At 47.4% G+C, this 25,570-nt stretch overlaps 2 protein-coding genes across 9 annotated transcripts in view; one reads left to right on the plus strand and one right to left on the minus strand.

Annotated features, from left to right (window-relative positions):
• The window catches only part of NPHP4 (nephrocystin 4), a 99,722-nt gene extending 80,430 nt beyond the window's left edge, over positions 1-19,292 (minus strand). For 3 of the 4 annotated variants that reach the window (XM_048825254.2, XM_048825253.2, XM_048825252.2), the window contains exons 1-5: positions 19,194-19,292; positions 16,370-16,452; positions 13,944-14,134; positions 11,554-11,706; positions 72-244 (exon numbers count right to left, since the gene is read on the minus strand). In XM_048825254.2, coding sequence (XP_048681211.2) covers positions 72-244; positions 11,554-11,706; positions 13,944-14,114 — 497 coding nt within the window. In that variant the 5' untranslated portion in view covers positions 14,115-14,134; positions 16,370-16,452; positions 19,194-19,292. Of the gene's footprint in view, positions 1-71; positions 245-11,553; positions 11,707-13,943; positions 14,135-16,369; positions 16,453-19,193 lie in introns of those variants that run through there. The other variant, XM_048825255.2, reaches the window with a different exon arrangement.
• A 19-nt stretch (positions 19,293-19,311) lies between these two features.
• KCNAB2 (potassium voltage-gated channel subfamily A regulatory beta subunit 2) overlaps positions 19,312-25,570 on the plus strand; it is a 107,483-nt gene continuing 101,224 nt past the window's right edge. For 3 of the 5 annotated variants that reach the window (XM_075121187.1, XM_048825262.2, XM_048825263.2), the window contains exon 1: positions 20,524-20,625. The gene's annotated coding sequence lies outside the window, so the exon portion shown is untranslated. Of the gene's footprint in view, positions 19,517-20,523; positions 20,626-25,570 lie in introns of those variants that run through there. The other 2 variants (XM_075121189.1, XM_075121188.1) reach the window with 2 other exon arrangements.

Raw genomic sequence — 25,570 nt, forward strand, 5'->3', positions numbered from 1 at the left:
CCTGATTCCACCTTATAAAATGCTACAGCAACTCGCAAGTCTCGCTGTCCCTTGCAGCCGGCAACACTTACTCTCCGTCCTTTGTGGCCACATCAGTTGGTCCTGACTTGCTGCTGAACAGGTGCAGAATTCCAAACCCACAAGACAGATCCTGGTGGGTCCCTTCTCGCTTCTTGGCCGCAGCCACCACTTCCACCACCGCGACGATGCTGGGGTGGTTTAAAGATGTGTGAAAATAAATGGTCTGGGGGAGGAGGGAGAGAAAGAACATGGCAGATTTCAGGCCTGGGTGGAGTAGCTATTAGCAGCTGAATGCATGTTACAGTTGGAGAGTAAGGTCCAGGTATATTCAAAATGAACAGCCAGAAAAACAGGCAGACAGTGAAATGTAGCAGTCTGCAGAATAATCTCCAATAGGAACTGATGGAAGCTCCATTGCAAATGATCCCGGGGGTCTGGGAGGGTAACTAACAGTAATCGTTCATCTCCCACACACTGTATCACTAGGGAATATTTTTTAAAGGGATCCTACTAGAAAGTGTAGAGTTCTTGGGGCCGGTTTACCAATGGGACTTCGTCTCCTTATGTCTGCGCAATGCCTAGCACATTTTGGGTACCACTGTAAAAAGAAGAAGAAAAAAATCTAACCTTCAGGTCAGGTCAATTCCCTCCTACGAAGAATTAGCCTAAGAGCTGGGACTGCAAGAGAAATCTGCAGTCTGTTAGTGTCTATTATCACCCACTCATTTAACTGGATAGCCAGTCTGTGCCTCTGAATGCCTTTACCTCGCCAGTGTAGATCCATGATCTGGCCACCTTGATGCTGGACTATTGCAAATATGCTCAGTCTAGAGAACGACTCTGCAGATCGTCCAGAAACTACAGCTGGTTGAACAGACAGGAGCCTGCTGGGATCACATCACACCATACTCCACCCATATGCTGCACTGGCTGGTAAGATGAGTTCTGGTCTCTACTTTTAAAAGCTCTACATAGTCTTGTATTTAGCTTCTCATTACACTCCTTAACTGCATTGGAGGGGCTATTAGGGCTGCTGGAAGCCAGGGCTCATGCTCAGTGGGGAGAGGGGAGAGCATTCCAGATGAAAGTGCCTTCACAGAATTCCCAGCTGTCAAAGACCCAGCAGAGCTCGAATTTCCCCCCTGAGGTGAGCACTCTCCTAAACTGGAGGAATGGCCCTGCTTGCAGGTTCCAAGAATGGCGCCACCAAATCCACACAATCCAGCACTAATACGTTCTGGGGAGAAGTGATTTGTACACTTCTGTCCTACGGAATTCAGCTAACGTGTGTGCAATGCCACATGGGAATGGCACCTAGGGGCAACCCTGCCTCTGTCCTGTTACAGGTTACATTTCCCCAACTTAAATTGAGATATTTAGGACTAAAGCTAGTAAATGTCACAAATCCTGAGAATGGACAGCATTGTTAAAGCGGCCCACTTTCCCAAACAATAAGGATGAGTTATTCTTAAGCTGCAAACTCCATAAAAGTATGGTTCAAAGGTTTCAATTGACCTGAAGATACCATTGTGAGCTCTAGGCTAGAAAAGCAAAGTGACTGGAAAAATCTAAGGCCTATCATGACCTTCACCTGCGCTGATGTGAAAGAGAGTTATCCATGAGGATCAACAGTATGATATGGACCTAAGAGTACGGGGTTGAGGGGGAAGGGGGATGTCTGCCAGTGACATGACTGAAAGCCAGGCTAATCCTTCTATTAAACAGTCATTGTAATGGTGTCACCGAGAAAACAGCTACAGTAATCACAGACTGTCAGGAAGGGATAACAGAGAAAGGCATTAAAACATCATCCCAGAGAAATAAATCATTATTCGATTAACTTTTATTGCAAAATGATGAAATAATGACCACTAACTGCTGACAGGTGACTGGACCGAGAGAGAATTATGTTTTGGCTTGCAAAGAATGAGGAAGCTGTTAAAGTGGATCGGTTATAAAACTAAGTTTACCATTGTCTCCTTAATTGCTAATAAAAGTTTTACTAACATACTCCTCTCCCTTAAACCCTGCTCTAAAGTAACAATAATCTTCCCAATTAGGGGTCACCTTGAGATCATCACACTTTAACTCTCTGGAGCGCTTTTTTTCTCCCTTTGCATTTTCTTGTAGAGAACTAAGCGATGCCCAGTTCTCTGGTTAATAAATTGCCAGAGGGCAGTCTGTGCCAGAGGAAAAGGTTAGGAGACATTATCTCACGTAGCCAAAAGTTCAGCATTTCCTGTGTAGGAACTGAGGGCCTGATTCTCCTTTTGTTTATTCCAGTGTAAATCAGGAGTCACTCTACTGTAAGCAAAAGTAGTACATAGGAGAATCAGGCCCTGAATCCCTGAAGGGGAGATCAAACTAGTACAATTCACAAATGTGCGCACAATGGGTCTGATACAGTGGAAGTCAATTGAACTTCCCTGGGCTGTGGATCAGGTCCCCTGCCATTGCTCTAGATACAAATTAAACATCATTTGTATGTAAGTATTTTGTACCTCGTTGCATTATGTTCTAATGTCAACGGGAACTGCACATAGTTCACACAGTTCAGAAATGTATCCCCCGTCCAGAAGACCGGCTTGTTTGTGAGCAGCTTTATACCAGCACTTTATTTGTTTGTAGCTAAAATATACTTCCAGAAGGTGAACAAAATTGTAATTGTTTACTGAGACGGCTTAGCAATAGTTATAAACAAGGGCTGATGAGTTCTCCTAGGGGAAAATTATTAAATAAACTCAGGTTTCAGAGTAGCAGCCGTGTTAGTCTGTATTCGCAAAAAGAAAAAGAGTACTTGTGGCACCTTAGAGACTAACCAATTTGTTAGTACTCCTTTTCTTTTTAAATAAACTCAGAAATTTGAATTTTCTAATCATGTAATTCTAACTGATGAATACAAATTTCATATCAGGCTCAGCAAATTATCTGTAAAGCATTAATTCTTGTGACAGAATAGATGATATTTCAATTCACATCACCATCATTGCTTATCTGTCTTTGACTGTTACACTCCATGATGGGGTAAACAGATTTATAAATTACGGTATTTAAACACACTCTATTCTAATGCTTTCATCTTACACACACACACACGTTATTTAGCACTCATACCAGGCTTTCAATTTTCATCAGGACTAGCATAATCTAAAGTATGCACCAGATGGCATGCTTTCTCTGAGACATTCAGAAATCTTCAGCTAACTTCCTTGTAGATGTTTATGACCTCTTGAATGCCAGGTGTTAGCTCACCTCACCTTGTATGAATCATTAGCCCTGCTCCTGTTTGCTTCTTAAATTGCATATTTATTCACAAATAGCATCTTTCCAAGGCAAACAGTATCAAAATAACCTAGTGACATATTGAACCCTATGTCCACAGCAGCATTTCCCTTTCCTATTGTTTGTTTTGCAACACTCCTTTGCTCCTACATCTCAGCCTTGCTCTTTCTCCCAGGCGTCCACTTCAGTACAGCTTACAAAAAACCCCAACACACACTGAAGCTGCTCCTGATAGCAGCGAAATGCACCATGGAGATTTCTCTTCAGCAGGAGACCAGACCAATATCCAGAGTGCTACACAAGAGCAAAGTCCCAGCGGCTGCTAAAGGCAATGGGCAACTTGCTCAGCTTCCCAAACAACCTCCATTTTCTTCCCCTCCTTTAGGATGCCCTCCTCCCCACCCCCCAGACATCAGAAGGGATGAGTAGGCATTGAACTAGGACTCTCCTCAGCCTGCAGATTCACAGCTGTTAAATGCAGCGAGGAGAGGGGTCAAGGCACCAAAGGGCAGCCCAAAACTGAAGGTCTCAGGATGAGAGAGCTGTGTTCAAGAATGGACTCTCTATTCCGCAGCTGGACAAAGACCGCACATTGGAATTCATTCATTCATCTCCTCCTGCCTCAATAGTCACGTCTTTAGGATCTCCAACAACTCCTCCTCTCACCGGTTTCTCTCCTAGGCTCCCTCCTTCTATCCCCCTGCTCTTGCCCCTTAGGTACCCTCATCCACTTATCATGATGTCAGCTACCACTTTCATGTGATGACAGACAGATCTGCCCCCAGCTTCCCCCCTTCCAGCCAATCCAGGCTCTCCTGGCTCTCTGCTGGTGTGGATCCCACTCCTGGTACAGGAGAGAGAACAGGATAAGGTGGCCCCTGCACCCACCCACAATTCTCTTGAGGTCACTGGAACTGTATGGCCCTACCCATAACAGAGGAAGTTAACCCTGAGGGTAAATCTCTTGCAGCCAATGGAGTTACCCCTGGGATGGAGTCACGCCCTTATGTCATCGGAACTCCTTGCGGCAGATCCTCGGCTGGTATAAATTGTCAGAGCTCCACCGGTGTCACTGGGGTTACAACAATTTACTCTAGGTGAGGATCTGCTCCATCTTTCCTCTAAAACGCACTCCTCTTTTCCTGCCTTTATCACCGCTGACAGCTCCGCTCCACCACCCCCCAGGCCCACAACTTCAATGTTACCGTCAGTGACTTTCTAGCCTTCTTCCCCAAATCCGGATGCACATAAAAGTATGTAAACCATGGGATGGAGAATAGCCCTAGGCCAGATTTGTCCTTTTTTCCCTGCTTAAAGACCTGGGAAATTAAATGCAACATTAACTGAATCAATGAGACATTAATGCAACATGAAATTATGAAATCAAGCACTTAAAAGTCAGGTAATTCAGAAATGTAAGGTGTTTGCTATGATGTTAACTAGGTCACATGGCATCTACTTAGTATTTCCTACTGTGGTTTAATGTAGGTTATTCTAACAATGTAAGAGCTCACATATCATTTATAAGTACATACTGTAAAGTATGTAGAATGTGTAATATAGTTTATTTAATGCTTTGGGGAAAACGCAAATGCAAAATAATAATTTTTATGCAACTTTATGTTTGTGAAATCCAGCACTCTAATATAAGGAGGGTCCTAAAATTTAATTCATTAATTGTATAAAGCGCACACACATACTGACCTAGAATTCATAAATGCAACTTTGTAAACACCTGAACGCTGTAAACTAAGAGAAAATGTACCCCAAATCTGCTAGTGCATGAAATGTTTGTGTTTATCTCTATGCATTGCATTATGTTTGCCTTACTGGTTCATTTTTTAATTTAAAAAAAAAATCAAGACATTAATTGATTGATTATTCAAACAGCCTGGGAAGTAACGTCTATGCCAATAACACAACTAAAGCTAATGCTGCTGATACACTCTTTTAAATAAAGAAAATTAGCGTCTTTAATTTATGCAAAATTGCACCCTGGGCAATATTTACCATTAGAACTGGAAAACAAACATAATTAGCCACATCAGGGAAAAGGACACCAAATCTCATCTCAGATCCATGCCCATAACAGACAGGTGTATCTTGTTGGCTTTCATGTTTGTACAAACACGACAATTACTCGGAGTCAGACACTCAGGTTGTTATGGCAGTTGTGTCTCTAAAAGTCTGCCCTAAGGAAATTTCCAAGTTTTTATCTAACACATAAGTGGGGAAAAATTCTCTGTAGTTGATTAAACTTGTAAAAAAACCCTGGTTTTATGAATTACAAATGTCAAGGTAATGAGAGGAAACTGCTGTGCTTGAAGGATGTTGTTAATTTACGTTCTAATTCATTTTCGTTCCTAGAGTACCACTGCCCTCTGCTGTCTGATCTCTAACATAACACAAGACGACACTGGAAATTGTTAACTATGCAGTGTTGTTGTTGTGTAGCCCTGTTGGTCCCAGGATATAGAGAGAAAAGGTGGGCGAGGTCCAATAAAAGATATTACCTCGCCCACTTTGTCTCTCTCATCATTAACTAAGCCCATTACCCAATACCGGGATTAACAAAAAGCCTGGGTTTTGCATTGAAATTCAAATTGATTTGACATAATAGAGACATAATTGCATCCTAATGAGACATCTGAGACAAATCACAGCCATCTCCAATACTTCATTGGTAAGAATTGTTATTGTTCTAGATATATAAAAAGATATGAGTGAGCGCATATTTAGGAGAAGAATGAAAGGCATCCAAATGGTGAAAAATTAACAGCCCCACAGAAGCTTGAATAGGGAAAATATGCATGACAGAAGACACCAGAATCTGCAAACAATTAGGGCCTGGTTTTCACAAGTGCTGAGCATCCAGACCTCCCGCTGCCTTTGTAGCTACAGCTGTGTGGGATCAGCACCTCTGAAAAGCAAATTTCCAGGATAACAAAGACTTGGTTTCAGCGGGATTGCAACAGATATTAAATGTGCATGACTGAGTCACAGAAATTAGCAGCAAGAAGATTGATTACATCCCATCTAAAATCAAGGAAAGGATTTTGCCATATATTTTCTAGTGTTCTCCCCACTATTATTTAAAAATAATCTGACCCAACCCATCTTTATCCACTCTGTATATATGTACCCTACACTGTGGAGTGGTGCCTCCTTGTGGAGTGGTGCCTCCTTATAGGATATTATCCCTGGACCAAGAAGATTACCAGAAACAGTCCCATTTCATAACAGAAAATACAAAATAGTCACATTATTAAAATATGTAAATCAAAACAGTCACATTGTTATATGACTAACTAATAATTTTACTTTTAAGCTATTTCGGTAAATGTCTCCACAAAAAACAGCTGTTGCTCTGAACTGCACTGTTCCAGGAAAGCATTTGTTTGGTCAGTAACCTCAGGACACCATGGGGGATGGAAGCACTTTTGCATCGATTGAGGCTGGATATAGAATATCAGGGTTGGAAGGTACCTCAGGAGGCCATCTAGTCCAACCCCCTGCTCAAAGCAGGACCAATTCCCCAATTTTTGCCCCAGAACCCTAAATGGCCCCCCTCAAGGATTGAACTCACAACCCTGGGTTTAGCAGGCCAATGCTCAAACCACTGAGCTTTCCCTCCTGGTCAGAAAATAGCTTACACTTGTTAAAAAAATCCTTCTTTGTGTATTTAAAGTGAGATTTTGATCAAGAACCTTGCACTGAAATGGAGAAGTTCTCTGGTCTATGCAAATAGCAGCATGTGTAGTTTCTAGGATTAACTGTGAGAGCAGATAAAATTCAACCAGGTTGTTTCATTTCAAAAGAAGCACAGAAAAAAACAGAAAAGATCCAGACAGGGGAAAGAAAAATTATTAGAAGCGGCTGGGACCGAAAGCGAAACGGGCCCTGTCATTGGACACAGAGACCAGTCATATTGACTGGATATATATCACCTCATGAAGGGATGCAAAGATCTAAATTTCTAGACATTGAATGACTGCTTCTTGGAGCAGCTTCTCATAGCACTAAATCAAGAATTGCCTCTCCCTTTGTGAGTTCTAAGTGGATCATAGGATCTGGTCCAAGAGGTGAATATAGCTGAACCGTTCAGTAATAGTGACCATAATGTAATTAAATGTATCATCCTTGCAGTGGGGGAAATGCCAAAGAAACCCACTACAGTAGCATTTAACTTCAAAAAGGGGAAATATACAAAAATGAGGACCTAGATAAATGAAAATTAAAAGGAAGAGTCACAAGGATGAAATGCCTGCAAACTGCATGGAGACTATTTAATAACACAATAATAAAGGCTTGAACTAAATGTATATCCCAAATAAAAAAAAAAAACAGTACGAGGACCAAAATAATGGCACCATGGCTAAAGGCCAGAGTCAAACAGGCGGTTACAGGCAAAACGGCACCCTTTAAAAATTGGGAGTCAAATCCTAGTGAGGACTATCGAAAGGAGCATAAACTCTGGCAAGTCAAAGGTAAAAGTATAATTAGGCAGGCCAACACCGAATTTGATGAGCAACTAGCTATGGACACACAAACTAACGGCAACGCTTTCTTTAAGTACGTCACATGCAGAAAGCCTGCCACGCAGTCAGTGGGGCCACTGGATGATCGAGGTGCTAAAGGAGCACTCAAGGAAGACAAGGCTGTTGCAGAGAAGCTAAATGAATTCTTTGCATCAGTCTTCACTGCAGAGGATGTGAGGGAGATCCCCACACCTGAGCCATTCTTTTTTAGGTCACAAATATGAGGAACTGTCCCAGACTGAGGCGTCAGTAGAGGAGGTTTTGGAACAAATTGAGGAATTAAACAGCAACAAGGCACCAGGACCAGATGGTATCACCCAAGAGTTCAGATACACAGGCGTCGACTCCGTGGATGCTCCGGGGCTGGAGCACCCATGGGGAAAAACTGGTGGGTGCTGAGCACCCACTGACAGCCCTCTACCAGAACCTCGCCCTCCCCCCAATGCCTCCTGCCCGCCGGCGGGCCGCGCCGATCAGCACCTCCCCCTCCCTCCCAGCGCCTACCGCCTGCCATGGATCAGCTGTTTCGCAGCGTCAGGAGGTGCTGGTGGGGAGGGGGAAGGACCGAGGGCGCAGCATGCTCGGGGGAGGGGCTGGAACTGGGCAGGGAAGGGGCAGGGCGAGAAGGGGTGGGGGTGGGGTGCGGGTGGGAAGAAGCGGGTGGGGATAGGGCCTTGGGGGAAGGGGTGGAGGGGGGGTGAGGGCAGGGCCTGGGCGGAGCCGGAGGGAGCACCTATGCTCAGATATGAAATTTCAGAACTACTAACTGTGGTATGTAACCTATCCCTTAAATAGCCCCTGTACCGGATGACTAAAGGATAGCTAATGTCATGCGCTTTTTTAAAAAAAGGCTCCAGAGGTGATCCTGGCAATTACAAGCCGGTAAGTCTGACTTCAGTGCCAGACAAATTGGTTGAAACTATAGTAAAGAACAGAAGGATCAGACACGTGGATGAACACGATCTGTTGGGGAAGAGTCAACACGGAAATCATGCCTCCCCAATCCATGGAATTGTTTCTGGGCATCAACAAGACCGTGGACAGGGGGATCCAGTGGGCACAGCACACTTGGACTTTCAGAAAGCCTGTGACAAGGTCCCTCATCAAAGGCTCTTAAGCAAAGCTGGCAGTCATAGGCAAGAGCGAAGGTTCTCTCATGGATCAGTAACTGGTTAAAAGATAGGAAACAAAGAGTAGAAATAAATGGTCAGTTTTCACAATGGAGAGAGGTAAATACCAACGACCTGTATTGGGACTAGTCCTGTTCAACAGAGTCATAAATGATCTGGGAATAGGGGTGAACAGTGAGGCAGCAAAATTGGCAGACAATACAAAATTACTCAAGATAGTTAAGTCCAAACATGACTGGGAAGAGTTACAAAGGGATCTCACAAAGCTAGGTGACTGGGCAACAAAACGGCAGATGAAATTCAGTGTTGATCAGTGCAAAGTACTGCACATTGGAAAAAATAATCGCAACTGTACATACAAAATGACGGTTTCTAAATTAGCTGTTACTGCTCAAGAAAGAGACATTGGAGTCGTCATGGATAATTCTCTGAAAACATCCAATGTGCAGCAGCAGTCAAAAAAGCGAACAGACTGTTCGGCATCATTCGGTAAAGGACAGATAATAAGGCAGAAAATATCACAATGCCACTATATAAATCCAAGGTACGCCCACGCATTGAATACAGTACGTAGTGTTGGTCGCCCCGTCTATAAAAAAAGATACATTAGAATCGGAAAAGGTGCAGAGAAGGGCAACAAAAATGATGAGGGGAATGGAACAGCTTCCATGTGAGGAGAGATTTAAAAGTTTGGGACTGTTCATCTTAGAAAAGAGATGACTCTGGGGGGTCCATAAAATCATGACTTGTGTGAAGAAAGTGAATAGGGAACTATTATTTATCCCTTCACATAACAGAAGAACCAGTGGTCACCCAATGAAATGAATAGGCAGCAGGTTTATAATACACAAGGAAGTACTTCTCCACACAACGCACAGGCAAGCTGTGGAACTTGTTGCCAGGTGATGTTGTGAAGGCCAAAAGTATAACTGGATTAAAAGAAAATTAGGTAAATTCATGGAGGATAGATCCATTGATGGCTACTACCCAAGATGGTCAGGGATGCAGCCCCATGCTCCGAGTGTCCCTAGCCTGTGATTGCCAGAAGCTGGGACTGTATGACAGGAGATGGATAACTAGATAAGTTGCCCAGTTCTGTTCACTCCCTCTGAAGCATCTGGCACTGGCCACTGTCTGGAGACAGGACACGGGGCAAGATGGACCATTGGTCTGACCCATTATGGCCGTTCTTATATTCTTAAGTTCTTATGAACAGGAGACACAGCCAAGGCATGTCAAATTATGAATGGCAAAGATACAAACGGTTACAAAAATGGATGTACAAGCCTTGCCTCTGACCTGGGTGGCTCCCGCACTTCATATACACAAACCATGGAAGGTTGAGTGTTTGGCAAATCTTTAACAATTCCATCTTTCTTGTCCTTTCTTTATATAAAGTCAAGGCGGCAAGAGCTGTGCGCAGCTGGCAGAAGCTCCTGCACATGCGGAGAAAGCTAAGGATGTACAGAAGGATGAAGCAGGTGATTAACAGTTTATTACAGTATCTGTAAAAACTTGCGGGGTTTATGTTCTGAAGTGAAGAAGAGCTCTTGCATTACAGTCTCAAGAGCATCCATCAGATTTATGTTACTATTTAGAGGAGCTCTTTGAGGTTACAATATCAGGCGATGTCCGCATGATTTATGACAGAAAAAGAACCCTTTATATTCTGACATTCAGGATCATAAGAGCCGTGGATACATCGTTATTAATCATTATTTATGCAGGTCCATTGGTATGCATGGTATTTTATCTACAGTATGAAATGGGCCAGATGCCTGTGTCTCTGAATTCTTTACATCACTTGTATGTCATGTATTTATCTCCATGTTCACTTGACTCTTGTTAATGCTAAAAAGTGTCCAGCTGTTGCAACTCCGGGTATTCAGCAAACAGTAGATTTCCATAGATACAGATAGACTGTAACTGAACGGGCTCCCCGTTCTCTTTTGTCTGCCTATATTAATGTGCAAATAAACCAGCTCAGGACAGCAACGTCAGGCTCACTCTGTGAAACACATGGCTGCTCTTGCAAAGCGATTGTACCCACACTGGCCTCTGTCCAATGTGACCAGCACAGCGCCAGATCTCTTGGTGAGGCAGCCTGCACATCACAGTACCTGACGTGCAAACAGATTCCACCATGTGAACCAAAAGGGCATCTCCGCTTTGCAAGTGGGAGGGGCTGAGCCGAATTAGGTCTTGTCTATTCAGCGGAGTCACATGCACTAGAGCTGTGATTTCTATTTTGCATAGTGCTGTTACAGCTCTCCGTTTAAAGTGCACTATGGAACATTTAGCACACACCAGCAGGATCTACACAGATCAATTCCAGCACAACACATCAGCACGCTTTAGAAATCACACTCCTGTAGTAAGCAGACAAGCCCTATTGGAGGGTCATGCCGCACTTACAGCGATTGCTGGAGCTGTGCTGAGTGGGTTACTCTTTGCTTGCCTTATGGCTGAAACACTGTGCATCTCATATAGCAAAATACTTATGTTCATCCAGGAAAATCTCCCTGTCCACTCACTGGGTGTTAGCATTCTCAGATGAGCTGTGTTCTCTGCTCTTGTCCTACCTCATTGAAAACCACTTTGCGTGGCTGTCCTGGCACAACTTTGAGAGGTCTTGTGGTACTTTTCCATGTTCTCCCGAAGAAATGATGATATGTGATGTCAAAGAGGGACAGGCGAAGCTGGTATTCAACCTCTGACAAGCTTTCTAGCACTCTCTGGAATATAAGAATAAACACCCTAAGTAGGAGCTTTAAGAGTTTCTGATCGCAGCAGCATTGAAATGTGTCTGGCAGATTAAGAACTTTGATCTTATAAAAATGGTTCTAAACAATAGTTAGTAGATAACTCTGAGTGTAGTCAAAAAGGAGAGAAAAAAAGACATTTTCTTCTGACCGTTACTGTCCAATAGCTCAAACCATACAACCCATCAACTTAGTGATGTGCCCTCACGTTCAGACAAACAGGGCTTCTCTATGCCCTGTCGTCTCACCCTGCAAGATGCTGTGTACTGATACACCAAGGAATAGCTAGCTATGAACTCAGATGCTGAGGTCATCCTACAACAGAAGGTGACTCTTTTCCCAGCAGTGAGAAATCCCAAGACTGGCAAGCAAACCTTTATGCATGTAAATTTTAAGCATCCACTTGTTTAACACATGTGAGTAGTGGACAAATTATGTAAAACATTTTCCAGAGACACTTGGACTGAAGCACTCATTTAAAAAAATTCAGTCACATTCATGTCTCTTCTGCATTTCCTGATTATTGTTATGATTTATTATTTGTAATACCGTAGCCTCTAGGAACCCAAATCAATGATAAGGGTCCCAATGTGCTGGGTACAGTACTGACATATAATAATGACCGATCCTTCCCCAGATTACTTCCAATCTACATGGCAGGCAGACAAGTGCAGTGCCGATGAATAGGAAGCCGAGATATGAAAATTAAGAGTTGAGCAGGAGTCACAGCTGATCATTTGCCTAACCAATGCCAGATGGGAGTGATCTGGCCTCGGGACATCACAGCAGAAATACGTTTTAAGCAGGGATTTTAAAAAGGAGAAGACGTGATCCAGTTTTACTGGCACAAAATTTTACAGAATACAAATCTCAAAACTGGATTTGTGAGTATTCATGTCAGAAGTGCTTGGATGCTTATCCAGTCATGGAATAGAAACAATACCATATGGTTTTTCTGGTTAACTATAACTAACCAAGAAAGTTTATACAGCAAGTGAATCAAGTCATCACAGAAAACTTTGCAAACAATCCACAGAGTTAAATAAAATCATACAAAAAATTGTTGAATGATTTTAAACTCCCCTCTCCTCTCCTCATCCCCAAAAAACACAAATTATATTGGGTACCTATCATGCTTAACCAGTAACCATTTTATTTGGAATAGTTCCACAATTTTTTGGCTCACTAGTATTCTCCAAAACTCTTGTAGTTCTTTATATTTATAAGAACGTATGAACAGCCATACTGGGTCAGATCAATGGTCAATCTAGCCCAGTGTCCTGTCTTCTAACAGTGGCCCGTGCCAGATGCCTCAGAGGGAATGAAGCAATTTATTCAGTGCTCCATCCCTTATTGCAGAGTGAAGAACAGACCACAAGTGACGTTTTCCCAAGGGGATGTTTTTGGGGAGCAGGAGGGAATATCTGGTTTTGAAATTGCTCCCTCCAAGACCTATTCTGTGAACTGGAGCCTCTTTCAGACTTGAATTTCGAAAGTGAATTTTACTTAAAGGGTTTTTTTCTGAGAGCTTCTGAGGTCAGTGTTTGATTATTTTACTGTCATTGATCATGAACAAATAACTGTAGCATGCCTCACAACTAAAGAGTAATAATACATTCTTTTCCTGTTACCAAGACAGTGGCTGTAGTGCTGAAAAGGCCTGCACTGGAGAATCGCTTTAAAATCAGAGGGATTTAAAAATATATTTGGAAATTGAGAGAGATGAGATTGTGTCTTCAAGGGCTAGAGCCCACAAAGGGATGCACCCAGAGAGATCCATTGTTCCTTAACATGGTGCGAGTGTAAGTGTTTGCAATCAATTACATTACTCCGAAGATCCTGGACTGTTGGTCAGAGAGGAGTTGTTCTCTCATATCGAAAGTCCCCCAAAAAATTACATTAATTTGCACGAGACTTTACATTGCTGACAACACAGGATTTGCCTGATCAGATCCAGAAACCTGTCTCCAAGAATGGCCAATACCTAATGCCCAGGAAAAAGTGAAAATGCCACAGAATGCACCTGGAAAATTGTGCCAGTCTGCAGAAGACAGGGTGAAAGGACCTTCCACACACTTCTTGGATCCAGCCTAAATCTCAGTAGTCACTGTGGAATTTTAAATATTAGAACTCTACTCAAAGGAGAGAATGTCAACAAGAGAAGGGTATGAAAGCTACACTCCCACAAGGCAGACAGAATATTTCTTTACCTGCTTAATTAAATTCCCCTCAACACACTTCAGGACACACTGAAATGCCATTGATTCCCTCGGGAGATGTCGTCTCCTTTGGGAGTGTGGAGGAACAGTCAGATTTTGCACAAAAATCCTTTGCCATTCACTCATCTTGCTGCTTAGAAGGTCACCTCTTCCTCTAGGCATCTGCTATGGCAAATGTTCATCTAGAAAATAAAACTCATTTCAGAAAAATGCATGCTCAGAACCTGTTATCTTAAAACTGGCATGAGAACACTCCAAAGCCTTTAAAAAAGCACAGATTTACTATCCAAATTATAAGCTGATTATAAAAAATGTTTTATTGGAATATCCTCCACCCTCAAAGGCTCTGTGTTAACGCAACTCTCTTTCCCTTCCAGATGCAGAGAGCTGGACATGATTCTCTGGAGCCAGTCAGCACAGCTGTGAGCAACCGCCAGAGGTCACTCAAGTGCACTGGGTGATGCTCCATTCCTTTTGGGTTGAACACTGATGGTTGAGGACTTGAGGGACGAGCTCAGTATAAACCCATGAGAGAATACCAAGGGAGGGTAGAGAACAGGGCGTTATAGGAACGGTTGCCCACTAGTCTAGCACCAGAACCAACAGTTGAGATGCTGTGCTGCACCTCCTGGAGGCATGTCACAGAAGTTGCAACACGGGCCAGGGAGAACAAGACAGTTGTAAAATACCCTTGGGATCCTGGGTTCCTCCAGAGATCAAAACAACCAATGAAGTAAACGAGCAGCCACAGGGATGCGTTACTTTATGGGAGGATCCACAGTCCAGAGCAGCCCAGAATCTCCACAGCCGCATGTGCTACAGAGACTTCCCAGCATGCTCTCTGTGCTGGGGCTTGTGAGGGGGGCCAGCATGGGGCTACTTACAGTAACCCTACACCATGCCAGTGCTGGAGGAAGACAGACTTTTCTAAGCCCTTTAGGACAGGCACTTTATCTTCCTTTGTGTTTGCATATCACCAAGCACAAAGTGTCAGCTGGAGTGAGCATTACCACAATATAAACAACAAACAACAAAACACTGCTTCAGATCAGAAAAACAACATGCTCATACTGTTTAAAGTAAAGCTGCCTTACTCCACTCAGGACAGGATTCTCCTGAATGTTCCACAGGCTAATTACATCCTCTGGTTTTAATGAAGAGTTTCTGAAGAGGGAAGACGAGCAATACCGTAAAAGATGATCCTACAGCTATGGCAAAGAACTGGAACGCCAGCAGCTGGAGTTCATTTCCCAGTTCTACCACAGACTCCCTGCATGGCCTTGGGGAGGTCACTCAATTTCTCTGAGCCTTAGTTCCCTATCTAGAAACAGGAACGATAACATTTCCCTAGATCACTGGGGAACTGTGAGCACAAACGAAGTGATGCCTGGCCGTCTGAGAGATTGCAGAAATGGGGGCAATACAATTAGACAGATGAGAGATCACTTGGTGCAGTCCTCTTGCATGAGACCTAATTCCTTGGGTGATAGTGCACTGGAGTGACACGTCTGCACTTGGCGCGCGGGGTGTGATTCCCAGCTGGAGGAGACATTCTTGTGCTAGCCCTCATTGAACTAGTGCGCTGAAAACAGAAGGTAGCTTTGGCTGCTGCACAAGCCCAGAGCATGTACCTAGGGTCTCTGAGGGGCACGGGCTTGTGATGGCCAGCCTGTCCCACGGATCGTACCGCTGCAGCTACATTCTACATCTCCGTGCACTAGCTCAATGAGAGCTAGCGTGAGCATGTCTCCTCCCGCTGGCAATCACACCCCTCGCTCCCAGTGTAGATGCACTCTGACTTAGCTGTCAGAAGGCAGCATCCACTGTTGCTGCTGGATGGCAACTCGCCTTATTACTAGAAATTCTGGGCAAAATTCTCGTCTGCTGTCTGCACTCTGCTCTCCCTGCCCGTGACATCAAGGGGAGATCTATGCAGGTAGGAAGGATTGCTGTCCAAGGGCATGGCTACACTTACCGGGGATTGATGCTGCAGCAATCAATGCACTGGGGGTCGATTTAGCGGGTCTAGTGAAGACCCGCTAAATTGACTGCAGATCACTCTCCTGTCGACTCCAGTACGCCACTTGAACGGGAAGAGTAGCGGAGGTCAATGGGAGAGCGCATCCCGTTGATGCCACATGGTGTAGAAACCACAGTAAGTCAACCTAAGCTACATTGACTCCAGCTACGTTGTGTAACCTAGGTCGACTTACCTCCATAGTGTAGACAAAGCCCAAGAGAATTGTTGCCAGCTATATGCACCTGAGAAGAGAATTGTGCTTTCAGGAAAATCTCCATTCCAAACTTCCTCTTCTGGAAACTCTTTTGTGAAATGTAGATTCCTGGGACTATTTTTGGTTAATTTAACAAGAATTATTGTGAAGTTAGGCAGTTTTAAAGAAACTACAAGAACGTACCTTACAAGTGCTTTGAAAGTCATATGATTATCATGTGTTCAGGTGGGAACGGCATTACTGGTATCCAAGTCTAGAAGATAAGTCTGTCAAAAATAATAATAAATACATTTTATTTTTAAATTGCTTACCGCCACCGAGGGACTCGGGGCCCTGTACAACATAAAATGTCCAAAGTGGCAGCTTCCTGCAGGATTAAACATAATTTTAAAAGAATAATTAAGAGATTTTTCTGGATGACTTACTCTTCCTGGAGACTGAGCTTTCTAAGAGTATAATTAATGTATGTCAACTTTAGATGTCAAAGAGTCCTGACTGAGCCCACAGAAACTGGATTGCTAAAATTTTGACTGCTATCATAGACATGAGCAATCCATGTTTAACAGCCTTGGCAGAAGGTGTGCTCTAGGTCCTTCATTCCACATAAACCTTGCTTCCAGGAGCAATTTTATTCAGATTTCCCAAATCCCACCCATATTGCTCGGGTAACAATGGTGAAAGCACTGGGGTAGACAGGCTGACAGTGACCGCTAACATTTTAGTGACTGTACTGTAGTATTGCCAACCTCAAGAATTTTTAAGCCTCAGGAGTTTTTAAAAATAATAAATGTGGGGTGGAGGTGAGGATATTAAGCTTTCAGGGTTCGCATTTTCAAGCTTTTCTCCACTACCATCAGGGCTAGAAACCTACTTTAAATAAAAATTAAAGGTTAGATTTTCATGTAATCACATAATCTAGGATCTGGGGCTTTCAGACAAACATCGAATATTGCAAGGCTTGTGAGAAATCATAAGAGTTGGCAACCCTGGCTGTGTCATCTTTCCTTGAATATGGCTGAATGACACAGACATTAACAGGACAGCATCTAATCTGTCCTCGTCTTCCTGTCACACTGGAGCTGCACCAGAGCTCAACCGACAGGAGGAAAACGCAAGCAAATGGCCTATGCAGCTGCAGCTAATAGCATCTATCACAACTTCTGTAATGAGTGCTGGAAACAGTTTGAGGCTGTCTACGTTAACAGCTGAACTGTTTTCAGTCCCAGATAAGGAGGGCTCATTGTTGACCTCCATTGACATCATAGGCACCACTCTCATGTTTAAAGTGAAGCACAGTTACCGGTTCTGAATCCCGTGGGGTGCAACTCCCACACTCTCACGTTAGTATTAAAGAGCCACAATGAACCTAAGTGGGAAAGAAAAAGCCTCTCCTACTGGTGGGAAAAATCAGAGATGTGAGTCACAGGGGGGTTCATTAAAGTATTGCTCTCAGTTTAGCTCTCACTGCTTTGCATCATAGAATCATAGAAATGTAGATTGGAAGGGACCTGGAGAGATCATCCACCCCAGCCCACTGTGCTGAGACAGGACCAAGTATTTGCAGACCATCCCTGACATATCTAACCTGTTCTTAAAAACATTCAGTGATGCGGATTCCACAACCTACCTTGGAAGCCTGTTCCAGAGCTTAACTACCCTGAGAGTTACAAAGTTTTTCCTAATATCTAACCTAAATTTCCGTTGCTGCAGATTACGCCGATTACGTCTTGTCCTACATGAAGTGGACATGAAGAAAAATTGACCACACTCCTCTTTATTAACAGTCCTTAATGTATCTGAAGACTATTTATCAGGTTCCCCCTCTCAAATTTGTCCACAACTTTCTTTAAGTGTAGTGCCCAGAACTGGACACATTACTTCAACTGAGGCCTCACCAGTGCTGAGCAAAAAAGGACAATTACCGCTCATGTCTTACATACAACACACCTGTCAATCCACCACAGAATTATATTAGCCTTTTTCGCAACTGCATCACATTGTTGCCTCATATTCAACTTGTGATCCATTAAAACCCCAGATCCTTTTCTGCGGTAATACTGCCTAGCCAGTTATTCTCCATTTTGTCTTTGATTTTTCCTTCCTAAGTGAAATACTTTGTCCTCCTTTACTGCTGGAAATGGCCCACCTTGATTATCACTACAAAAGGTCGTCTGTCCCCCCCGCTCTCCTGCTGGTAATAGCTCACTTTACCTGATCACTCTCTTTACAGTGTGTATGGTAACACCCATTGTTTCATGTTCTCTGTGTATAAATCTCCCCACTGTATTTTCCACTGAATGCATCCGATGAAATGAGCTGTAGCTCACGAAAGCTTATGCTCAAATAAATTGGTTAGTTTCTGAGGTGCCACAAGTCCTCCTTTTCTTTTTGCGGATACAGACTAACACGGCTGTTACTCTGAAATCCTTCTTTACTGAATTTCATCTGGTCATTTCAGGCCAATTCTCCCCTGAAAGTCCAATTTAAACAAAGACAAAACTCAGCTCCACCATTTCACGCTTGACACCCAAGTCCCCAGTCTTAGCCTACGTTCAAGCTGGGCACAAACGTTGGATCCACCCATGCAGCTAGCGCTCTAGGTAGCTGTACCTCAGCCATCACCCCCAGGGTATCCGGACCGGGCCCTCCGGCCCCTTAGGGAATCTGAAACCAGCTGAGCTTGGGGCTTGTTTAGGAAAGTTTTCCCCCGCTCCTGCCCTGCCCTGCCCGGTTGCTGCTGAGCCCCGATGTCTTCAGTCCGGTGATGTATTGAGTAACCCCAGCCCGCTGCTCTTCCGTTACACCGGCTTCAATCCGGAGTCGGAAGGAGGCGAATCAGGCCCACAGGGCAGAGGCTGCAGCCCCTGGGGCCTCCCCGTGCGGCCTGTGCTGGGGGGGAGCCGGGAAGCTGCTGTTAAAGCCGCCCCGAGCCGGGGCCGGGAGGAGCGGCCGGACCCAGGGAGGGGAGCCGGCAGCGCACGGGAACAGGAGAAACGGACACATTTACCTGCCACAATGTATCCATCTGCCATCTTCCCGGACTGCACCACCTGCCCCGGCCGGCGGGGGGGCGCCCCTCCACGGGCTCCCAGCGAGCCGCCTGCCCCTCTCGGCCTCCGCCAAACACAGGCCTAGGGCCGGTCCCGCAGGCCAGGGCCGGGGCCCCACCGCAGCCTCAGCCCCGTGCGGGAGGCCCGGCCCGGGGCTGGCGGAGGCCCGGATGGTTCGGCCCGGAGCTTGGCATCAGGTTACTAGGGCGATGGGACGCCGCGGGGGGGCGGCTCCACCTCTGCTCCTGCTGCAGCCGGGAGGGAGCCGGGCAGCGCCGGGGTGAGCGGGGCACGGCGCAGCTGGCGGGGGGGCGGGCTCTGGGGCAGGGATGGGGGGGTCACAGTGCCTGGGGGGAGGATGGCTGGGCGCTGGGTCCCCAGGCAGGGAAGATGCTGGGGATGGGCACCAGCCGGGAGCAGGGGGGCTCCAGGCAGGGAAGATGCTGGGGGGAGGGGATGGGCACCAGCCGGGAGCGGGGGGAGGGGCACCAGCCGGGAGCGGGGGGGGGGGGCTCCAGGCAGGGAAGATGCTGGGGGGGGGATGGGCACCAGCTGGGAGGGGGGGGCTCCAGGCAGGGAAGATGCTGGGATGGGCACCAGCCGGGAGCGGGGGGGGGCTCCAGGCAGGGAAGATGCTGGGGGGGGGATGGGCACCAGCCGGGAGCGGGGGGGGGCTCCAGGCAGGGAAGATGCTGGGGGGGGGGGGATGGGCACCAGCCGGGAGCGGGGGGGCTCTGGGTCCCCAGGCAGGGAAGATGCTGGGGGGGGGGATGGGCACCAGCCGGGAGGGGGGGGGCTCCAGGCAGGGAAGATGCTGGGGGGGGGGGGATGGGCACCAGCGGGGGAGCGGGGGAGCGGGGGGGGTCCCCAGGCAGGGAAGATGCTGGGGGGGGGATGGGCACCAGCGGGGGAGCGGGGGGGGTCCCCAGGCAGGGAAGATGCTGGGGGGGGGGCTCCAGGCAGGGAAGATGCTGGGGGGGGGGGATGGGCACCAGCCGGGAGCGGGGGGGGTCCCCAGGCAGGGAAGATGCTGGGGGGGGCTCCAGGCAGGGAAGATGCTGGGGGGGGGGGATGGGCACCAGCCGGGAGCGGGGGGGGGAGGCTCCGGGCAGGGAAGATGCTGGGGGGGGGGGTCAATGCCGGACAGTGCGGGACGTGAGCGCTGCCGTAGGGGGCGCTGACGGCCTGCGGGGCCCGGGGCCTCCCTGTTCAGCTCTGTCGTAATCAAGAGGTGGCTCTCTCGGCACCCAATCAGCGCCGTCTTGGTCTCTCGTCATTTGCATGGGTGTGAGCGGCAGCGCTAAGCAGCCAATGGGAGGCCGGTGGGCGGAGTTTCTCCCCCACGAGGGCTAAGATGGTCTGAGCTGGAGGGAGCGGAGCCGCTGCCAGGTGCGGGGAGCCGCGGGCCGCGCGGGGAGGGGGAGGGGCTGGGGCTGGGGCTGGGGCTGCAGCGTGGGGCGGGAGCACGGGGCACCGGGATGGGGGCGGAGGTAGCGGGGGGGCCAGGTCCCAGGGATGGGGGGGTAGCAGCTTGGGGCCGGAGCATGGGGGGGGCGGTAGTGGGGTGCGGCGGTAGTGGGGGGCCGGGACCCCGGGATGGGGGGAAGGAGTAGCTGTGGGCCGGAGCATGTGGGGGTCGGTACCGGGGGCCGGTGGTAGTGGGGGGGCCGGGACCCCGGGATGGGGGGGGAGTAGCTGTGGGCCGGAGCATGTGGGGGTCGGTAGTGGGGGGGCCGGTGGTTGGGGGTCAGGACCCCGGGATGGGGGGGAGTAGCTTTGTGCCGGAGCGTGGGGGGGTCGGTAGTGGGGGGGCGGTGGTTGGGGGTCAGGACCCCGGGATGGGGGGGAGTAGCTTTGGGCCGGAGCGTGGTTGGGGGTCAGGACCCCGGGATGGGGGGGAGTAGCTTTGGGCCGGAGCATGTGGGGGGCGGTAGTGGGGGGGTCGGGGGCCGGGACCCCGGGATGGGGGGGAGTAGCTTTGGGCCGGAGCATGTGGGGGTCGGTACCGGGGGGCGGCGGTAGTGGGGGGGCGGTGCCCGCGGTGGGGCTGTGGCGCGGGGGGGGTCTATTCTATTGTACTGGGAGTTGGGGGGCTGCTTATGACCCCTCCCCCTCGCCAGCAGAGGCCGGGCAGGGGCGGGAGGGAGGGAGCCAGTGGGGCTGGCACCCCGGACGCGGCAGTGGGTCCTTCCCCCGGGCCCATCCCCTCCCCATAGCGCCTGGCCCAGCGCGGCGTTCCCGGGGCTGAGCGAGGGACGGGGGCGGGTGGCTCCGGTCCGAGCTGCGAGCTCAGCCTGGCCTTGCACCGTGCCCGAGCTGGGAGCTGTTCCGCCTCCGAGCCCAGCCTGGTGGCTGAGGGCGCCCCAGGGCCGTCCACCCGTGTCCCGTGGGGTGTCAGGGCTCCTGTTTTCCCTCTACTGCCCTTGTCTGAGCTTTCTGCTAAAGTGACACGTTCATCTTCCCTCCTGAGGCTCCCCGGGCACAGGAGCTGGACTGGGTGGCTTCCCGAGGTCCCTTCCAGCCCTGCATCTCTGTGACCTCTCTCCACCCCGGCCTCCAAAACAACCCCGCTTCCCACACCTCGTTTGGTATCCCATCGCTTTTACCCTTGTCAGGAATTGACTGGTTTTGCACCTGCTGATTTTTACCCTATGTGTGACCCTCGGTTGCTCACAGCTCTCAGACGCGTGTAATGCGTGAGGTGACACATCAGTGTTGCCACGGACGTCGGCGACTATCCGTTTCGTTGCTGCCTTTCGCTCAGTGCTAGGTGGGCTTTTTATGGTGAACCTTATTGTAACTCAAGCGCACAAGGGGGCAGAGTTAAGGTTGCAGTAAAAATTATAACTCATTTTTATGACTGTGGGATTAAACTCGTGTTCTTAATGCTGTGTTAATTTAAGTCTGTGTGTTAAATAATACAGATTTCAGATAGAATGCCATTCTTTAATTAAGTTCACAGGTTTGCCCAAGGTCTTAGGAATGGGTGATGCAAAAGCCAAACAATGTCACTGTGAATGGAGGGAAAATGTATTCTGTGTCTGAACATTTCTTTAAAGCTATTTATCGTGTGTGAGGTAGTTGTTTCTCTTACAAGGCAAAGGAAGGCTCTCAGGAAATTAAAACATGGTGGGCCTTTTACCTGTTAGGGGAAATCAAATAACTGAGCAGCACGGGGGCCTGACACTTTGCCAGTACAACCGTTCCATAACAGTGAATGTTATTACTCTTGTTATTAAGTATTTGGATTATAGTGGCCCATCCAGGATCAAGGCCCCATTGTGCTGTGCTCTGTGCAAACATGTGAAGACAAGATCCCTGCCCTAAACAGTTTGCAGTATCAATGGTAGGCTGAAGAAGACTTATCAGGAGTAACCTGTAATTTAGTCTTTAAAAAGTCAGGGCAAGTAATAGATTCTATGTAGTGGACAAATGTATACATCAAACGATGTAAATAAAAACTTTGGAGAGGGGGTGAAAGTAATCAAATAGATACAAAGTCTATTTATTTATTATTTATTGTCGTTTACAATTTTATACATTTCAGTGTAAGATATTGCTCCTGCTCTTTGCAGTCTGTTCTACAGGGGCCAGAGGAGCATCAAAGGATTCTGATTTCAAGGTGGAACCTGTCACATTCAGACCTGACTAGCGGGATTGGCTCAGTTTACTTGGGGCTTCTTCCTGTGGTTGAAATGATTCCAGAATCTTTGCCATGCTGCCCCAGGCAGCTCACCCAGACACGTTCATTTGACACCTAGTCAGCATTGAGAAGTGGAACCAGAGAGGTGCTCAGAATTCAACAAGGCTGGTTGGAAAAGGCTTAAATGAAAAAGCTTGCTATTTTGTCTCCTAGATTCATAATTCCAAGGCCAGAAGGGACTATTGTGATCATCTAGTCTGAGCTGTATAACACAAGCCATAGACCTAAACCCCCAAGCTCTCTTCTCTCCCCAAATATACTCTGGTGGTTGCTGCTTCTCTGTATTTTGGCTTTCAGTTGAGAGCTAAGCTAGGAGACTCTATTCTTCCAGAGAAACTTTAGTTTTGTTTTTGTTTGTTTTTAAAGAAAAGAAATACCTTTATTTTCTCTTCTTATTGACTGGTTAGCAAGCCTTTGCTGTGATCACACCTATGGTAGGCGGGGTGTGTATAGTACATAAACTGCATGTCCCCTAGTCCGGCTATAAATTCCCCTTGTGGCAGGGAAAGGCTCTAACAATGGGGATGCAACGGGATGCTACACTGCTAAAAATAGCAGTGTAGGCGGAGAAGGGCTGCTTAGGGAATGAAGACATGCCCATATGGCTCTCTGCTCGCCCAAGCATTGCTTCCCCCAGCTACGCAGCGATTTTCAGCAGTGCAGTGTCCCACTGCCTTCCTGCCACTGGTACCTTTCTCTGCCTCAAGGAGATGCTGGAGCCCTTCCCCACCATTGGGAAGGGCTCTGGCAGTGGAGACCTGGAACCGTTCACTGAGTGTAGCTACACACTGGAGTGTGACCTACAGCTTGCTTTTCATTGCGACTTGTCGCTACGCATACCCTACCTGCTGCCGCCCATGGCGTGCAGTGTAGACGTAGGCCTGACGTAAGGAATCTCACTGTGTCTGGATTAATTGAAATAAGGCTACTCCTCTCTTTCCCTGTTTCTTGTTTTGCAAGGCAGCTCCCCTGCCCCCTTCTTGTTTTGTGGCCTTCAGTGATGCTTTGCAGGATCATTGTAATTCCATGTTGAAACTGGCCAGGGCATGGGCGGCCGGTGACCTGGCCATTGTGGGAGGCTAGCCCCTGGCCCCTCCCCTTCTGCCTGAGGCTCCTCCTCTCCCCATCTGCCCCCCTCTCCCAAAGGAGCCCAGAGCACCCCCACCCGCACCGCTACGGCCAGGCAGCGCAGGAGCAGCACCCCTGGCCCCGGAGCTCTGGGTGACGCGATCCGAGTGCTGAGCAGCCATCTCGGCCCGAGTGCCAGCCGCCCTGAGTCCCCATGACAAGCCAGCAGCCCCAGCCAGCGTAGGCCAGGGCAGAGCACCGGGAGCTGCAGGAAAGGGGACTGGCGGATGGGCGGGGCCACGCCAGGCTGTTTGGGGAGGCACTGCCTTCCCCAGCCTATGATATCCGGTTTGGGGCACGACTCCATTGGTAGAGCGGGTCCTGAGCAAGCACCGCTCGGCTTGGCTGAGTGATTTTTAGGGACCACACTGGAGAGGGGAACTCTTTAACGCACAGAAGTCTCTCCCATGCTGCCCTGACAGTCTGTCTCAACCCTGATGCATCAGGATCGCCTCTAACGGGGGAGAGCTTCATTCACCGTGCCCAGGAGCTGATTCCCTTTTAGTGGAAGAAGTGCTAGTTCGAACTAGAGCGAACAATAATGTTAGTTTTTCTCCCTGTAAAGTGTAAGTTTGCTCTGCCAGGGATGATTTCTGAATAAAGAAGCGGTTCCCTCTGGGGCGGCGGCACAACTGCCAGGATGTGGGCTGGCAGGGACCCGCTGATCTCACAGAGGATGCAGGAGATCTTTTGATAGCCTGAGATATGTAGCTTGGCGGTCTCTCCTGTCAGTTTAATTTTGTTCAGCTGCTAACTGTTGTCGCCACGTGTACTAAAGCTGGGACAAGACAGATAGGTTAAGTGCGGTTCTGCATGAAGACTTCTGGATTGTGAACCAGAATCCTGTTTTTTTTTCATGCTACGTTCTCCAATCAAGGCTGGATTTGACCCAGTAAACTACAGGTGAAAGTCTTTGTATCCTATTTCATCAATCCCTGGAATCCTCCCGCCCTAGGCTGTAATTATCTGTGGTAGTGAAAACATACTAATTATTGAAACATTTTAAATACAGATGTAGAAAATATCAGGCAAATTTTATCCTTTTATTTTACTAAAAATGTGCGGAAGAGTGACTCCAAGCTAATATAGCTGCAGACAGACTGTGTTCTCGCATTTCTGTAGCCATATCTTGTTCAGGGCTAGCGATCATTCGTCACGCTCCCACTGTTTACAACGTGTGGAGTGAGAAGAAGTAGAATATATTGGCTTTATAAAAATAATAAAGAAATAAACCAATGTTTGGGAATTGCTTCATGCGGTTAGAGGAATTTATTTATTGCCGTAAGCATTATTCCTTCTGTTGCACAATTTGATTAAATATTACTGACTCTTCTAGAAGTTTAAGAGTAACAGCCGTGTTAGTCTGTATTCGCAAAAAGAAAAGGAGTACTTGTGGCACCTTAGAGACTAACCAATTTATTTGAGCACGAGCTTTCGTGAGCTACAGCTCACTTCATCGGATGCATACCGTGGAAACTGCAGCAGACTTTATATACACACAGA

Source organism: Caretta caretta, chromosome 18, assembly GCF_965140235.1.
Source record: "Caretta caretta isolate rCarCar2 chromosome 18, rCarCar1.hap1, whole genome shotgun sequence".
Classification (NCBI taxonomy): domain Eukaryota; kingdom Metazoa; phylum Chordata; order Testudines; family Cheloniidae; genus Caretta; species Caretta caretta.